The following is a 2,955-nucleotide window of genomic DNA, read 5'->3' on the forward strand; positions in this document are numbered from 1 at the left end:
AACAACCAGAGTCTACAAACCAAGCATCACTTCTCATTGTTCCTTGAAGCTCCACAAACGCCATCAACAAAACCTCCTCTTTCTCGTCTAACTCTGCATAGTGAGCACCATGATCTGCATTTGGACACTCGTATTGAAAGTGTCCTAGATTGTGACAACGATAGCATTCGACCACCGATTTGTTAAACGTGCGTCCTCTGCCTCTTCCTCGTCCTCGGTAGGATCCTCTGCCCCTTCCTCTAACATTCAATGCTTGATCCTCTTCTTCGTAGTTGTTTCTTTTAAACTTCTTCTCATGTACAGAGAGAGAACTCTGTAACTCGTCAATGGTCATCTTCGTTGTGTCTCTGGATTCTTCAATAGACACCACCACATATGTGAACTTGTCTGTTAGAGTACGGAGGATCTTCTCAACGATCTTCGAATCTGACATGTTCTCACCATTACTCCTCATCTTGTTTGAAACCGCCATCACTCTACCAAAATACTCATCAATGCTCTCACCGCCCTTCATAGCAAGAACTTCAAAATCTCTTCTTAAGGTTTGGAGAAGAGATCTTTTCACTCTTTCATTACCTCCAAACTTTCCCTTCATTGAGTCCCATACGATCTTAGACGTGCTTCGATCTAAGATCTGCTCAAACACTTCTCGATCAATGGCCTGAAACAAATAATGTTTCACTTGATGATCCTTCACCTTCAGTTCGTCGAGTTGTTTCTGCTGCGCTGCAGTCATCTCGGCTCCCTCTGTTGCTTCAACGTAACCCTTCTCCACCAGATTCCACAATCCCTTTGCTCGCAAGAGATTCTCCATCAATTCACTCCAATGATCGTAGTGACCATCAAAATGTGGAATTTTGGTAAGTGTTTTGTCGTCACCCATTCTTCTCTCTCTTTCTCTCTCAATTTTCTCTTAAATCTCTCTTTGATCACTTTAATTCGTGTTTTGCTCTGATACCATATGTGATTGTAAACTCAGAGAAAAACATAATTGCACTGAAATGATCTATATTCATTCATAGGTTCCAATGCCTTTTATAGGGAATACATAAGAACTGCAACAACGAAAACAAAGGAGGACACAACCTCAACTAGCTCAACTAGTTCCACTACTAACGAGAAAATAGCAAACAGAAATTGACCTCTTCTAATCCTGAAGACTTGGTCTTTATTTAAAACAACTGAAACTTACTCAACAATGACTAGGAGAAATCGTTAGCGTAAGCTCTCCATGAAGATTCAAACCTTTATTGTCTTCTAGAGATGCAGTGTTCTTAGCCACATAAGTCGTATTCTTGCAATTCTTGACAGTTTGCAGCACTTGTGAGAACAAAAACCTCTCATCGATAACTTGCAACGCTGGCTTCTTACGACCAAGCAAGTGGATTACTAACCCGTGCTTCCATAGCAATTTTTTTTGTTACCATTTATTATGAAATGTTGCTCATAATTTCTTTATCCACATTCATTTCTCTTCGTTCCTCATTTTGAACATTTTAATTTCTTCCTTACCTGAAGTGTTTATTCATCAAATGTTCAATAATAATTATTTAAAAACAAATATTGTTGGGAGACAACCCAATGTTCCACATCACAAAATTATAAAATAATATTTTAATATATAATAAGTCAACTCCAATTTCAATTAGTATGAGACATTTTGAGAAGAAGCACAAAAACAAAGGCGTAACTAAAGCGAACAATATCATATACTAATAAGGAAGTTGGCTTGGGCTTGGACTATTATCTTGTAAGAATATTGACTGAATATCATTTCTTCTAAAGTTTTCCATGTAAAAACGATTTCATGCATATTGATTGAAGAAATGTATAAGAAAATGTATATACAAAGTGATTTTATACTTTGAAAAGAAGAGTAAAATAGGAATATATCTACAAAAATTTAATCAAAAGATATGTTATCCTCGATACAGAATCATATCTATATCTAATTAAAATTACATGTCTTAATACACATAATCACTTATGTTCTACTAGAGAAATGATCTTCAAATTGAGTAGCACTTACTATGTTACATTTAATTATGCTTAATTTTCTGACTAGGTGAAATGAAGAAGAAGAAAAAAACTACCAATTTGAGTAAATCAATATCTAACCATTTTATTTAACAAAGAAAAAATCTAACCATTCTATTTAAAAAAATATGGTAATGAACAACTATAAAAAGCCGACATTATTATCATCATCATCAAGAACAGAAGTGTTACAAACTAAATTCACTTAATTATTTATACTCTGACACAGAAAATTGCATCTAAGACGATGAAGATAACTTTTTTGCTCATGGTTCTTGTTTTTTTTATAACTTGGTCTTGTTCGAGTGCTCAACCGATTGATCCTAACGCATGTTGGCAGGCGATTAAACAGCCACCACATGAATGTCTCGAGAGCATAAAGGGAATTGTACACGGACATGTCCATGAGATCAAGAAAGAATGTTGCGAAACCGTAAGTACAGTTTCTGATTTGTGTTGGCCAATCATCTTCCCAAGCATGCCTTACATTCGTTTTCTATTGAAGGGTATTTGTACAGTCAAATACTCATTGCATTGAAGTGCCAATTTGAAGAGTATTTTACTTCGTTTTGATATTCTTAAGAATGACAATTTAATTATCTATTTTAATATTTGTCAAATGTATTTTACATATAATTATCTTTTTATATTTGGTTGAATGAAATTACAATCTGTTTTTCATATAATAAAATTACAAGTAATGAAGATTGTTGGCTCTAGTGAAATTATCATCAACCAACGTCATCACATCAATATGTTTCCGGAAGGCCACTTTCTCTTAAGCTCATTTCTACAACAAAGCTATCCCAAAATCAACAATACATACACAAGTATCAACGAAGTCATCATTACATACACACAGAGAAAATCATAAAATTTACACTTATCTCGAATCGAATCCCTCTTTCTTTTTTCTCG

General features: G+C 34.7%; 1 protein-coding gene across 1 annotated transcript; it reads left to right on the plus strand.

The window, feature by feature from the left end:
- The first annotated feature begins 2,275 nt into the window (after positions 1 to 2,275).
- Positions 2,276 to 2,575, plus strand: LOC9298548. The gene has a single exon (XM_002862425.2). The coding sequence runs from the start codon at positions 2,285 to 2,287 to the stop codon at positions 2,573 to 2,575; it is 291 nt and encodes a 96-aa protein (XP_002862471.2). The 5' UTR covers positions 2,276 to 2,284.
- The last annotated feature ends 380 nt before the right edge of the window (positions 2,576 to 2,955 follow it).

This window comes from Arabidopsis lyrata, assembly GCF_000004255.2.
Source record: "Arabidopsis lyrata subsp. lyrata unplaced genomic scaffold ARALYscaffold_449, whole genome shotgun sequence".
NCBI lineage: Eukaryota > Viridiplantae > Streptophyta > Magnoliopsida > Brassicales > Brassicaceae > Arabidopsis > Arabidopsis lyrata.